Here is a 1795-nt window from a genome sequence, read left to right as displayed (position 1 = left end):
TCCTAGACCAAACCTTCAGATCTTTCTGGAATTCTGGTCGTGCAACTGAGTTTACTGGTGTGTATGTAAAGGATACCCTGTCTTGGTGTATAATTTTGATCGGCGACTTTCAGGCTTCCTTTTTTATTGTAGAATTGGTTATATATGTGCGGTATGGGTGCAACAGGCCATGTTGGACCGAGTTTTCTTTTGATTTCAGGTTATTGTGATGCTGGAAAATTGAGTAACAAAATCATATTGAAACTCAAAAGGCATAGTAAGCAGGCCAAAATAAGTCATTATTTATCCTTCAAATAGCATAAGCAGTAATATATATAGTAACATTAACAAGAAAACTAGAAGATGATCAAACTTCAATTGTTTCTCAGCCTAGAGTCTTTGTCCAGACTATTCCATTCTCATTTATCCAATGACAGACTTCAATTTGACCCGGGCCAAAACCTAGCAACTTAAAAGCAAGATGATTTGGATTCCAAGTTGATGTATCATAATGGCATGCCATGATCGCATGATTCACTTTCTTCTTAGCATGTATATCAACTGCATAAACTTTTACTTTCTGTAAAACATGGCAATAATAGACTTGAAATATGAATGGCTGGCTATGACATAAGGCTGGTGATTCAAAAAGATTTCCATATATGAGTTTCGCAGCTCCAATTGTGACATTCTCATAAGATCCTTCAATGCTTTCAGTACTCCATACATATACATAGTGTCCTAATTCCTCGACGACAAAATCAATAAGATCCTCCGCGGAAGTTGCACATGTTCTTTTCTCACCTCGAATGGGACTCTTCTCACATATCTTGAGGGTGTCTTGAATATATTCAGCCATGTTTGATTCATCTTCCACGCCAAAAAGCTTCTTCAATTCCTTGAAATGGGCAATGGAAAATGGAATTTTTGTTGCCAAAGATCGTGGCAAGAACGATTTATATGACATTGGATCCCTTAGATCAGGGATGGCCATGAAATTTCCGTCTTTCACCATTGACTCTCGGAAATATGGCAATCCTCCTTGGCTGGCTATCACCAAGGGTTTTTCATTAGGAAAATCATACGTTAGTTTGGCTTCATTCCATTGGGCTATTGGTGGTAAGGTTGTGTTGTCCATTGTCTTCTTCACCAATGCATTTGTAGAACAAGATACATTAGCTTGCTTACAGAACGAACGCAGGTGGGATGTCAATTCATTTTTCTCCAAAAGTTTCTTAAACACCGCTTCTTGATGGGAGCTTAATGAAGAAGCCTTTTCAGCTAACCAATGTGGAGGGGATGAAAGACCAATATGCTCTTCCCAGTATTCTAAGAAGGCATTTTCAGCTTGAGAACCCTACAATGTCATAGAGAGAAAATACCAACCAAATAAGAAAGATAAAATAGGAACCAGAAATAACCAAGCTGGAATGAATGGATAATGGAAAAGCATCATTTTTCTTACACTAAAGTATGTTACTATCAGAAGTCCAAGCAACAGGATGGAATGCATCATGGTGGAACTAAAACAAAGAAAGGAATGAGTCGCTCTCTGCCTTTGTAGGAATGAATTGGGTTTGTTGCATGGAGAAAGGTTGTTCAAATTTATATAGAAGGAAAATTTTTATAGTACCAAAAAATAAAAAGGGGGAAGTTTTCGTAAATTCCCTAAACAGCTAAATCGTAAAATTCGCTAATTTTCCCTATGAAAAGTGAAAAACTTCTCTTTTACGAGTGACATCAAAGAAAACTTCCAACTGCCTTCCAACATTCAAATTTTTAAAGAGAAAGTTTTCCTCCACTGGGCTGATACGTT

The 1795-nt window shown here is 37.3% G+C and overlaps 1 protein-coding gene across 1 annotated transcript; it reads right to left on the bottom strand.

Annotated features, from left to right (window-relative positions):
* Positions 1–257: 257 nt before the first annotated feature.
* LOC122083097 (polygalacturonase non-catalytic subunit AroGP2-like) lies at positions 258–1560 on the bottom strand. Its single transcript, XM_042650787.1, has 2 exons — positions 1445–1560; positions 258–1336 (listed from the first exon to the last, which is right to left on the bottom strand). Exons 1-2 carry the CDS (start codon positions 1493–1495, stop codon positions 365–367), a joined length of 1023 nt encoding a protein of 340 aa, XP_042506721.1. The 5' UTR covers positions 1496–1560; the 3' UTR covers positions 258–364.
* Between the last annotated feature and the right edge of the window lie 235 nt (positions 1561–1795).

This window comes from Macadamia integrifolia, chromosome 7 (assembly GCF_013358625.1).
Source record: "Macadamia integrifolia cultivar HAES 741 chromosome 7, SCU_Mint_v3, whole genome shotgun sequence".
In the NCBI taxonomy this organism is placed as follows: domain Eukaryota; kingdom Viridiplantae; phylum Streptophyta; class Magnoliopsida; order Proteales; family Proteaceae; genus Macadamia; species Macadamia integrifolia.
Note: the sequence above shows the minus strand (reverse complement) of the source record. Positions and strands in the feature narration are given on the sequence as shown.

What these genes read in the sequence shown, in the direction of transcription:
- LOC122083097 (XM_042650787.1), bottom strand. Translation starts at nt 1,495, where the DNA reads ATGATGCATTCCATCCTGTTGCTTGGACTTCTGATAGTAACATACTTT. An exon ending in TGATAGTAACATACTTTAGT is followed by an intron (nt 1,337 to 1,444) that starts GTAAGAAAAATG and finishes ATGACATTGTAG; the next exon opens with GGTTCTCAAGCTGAAAATGC.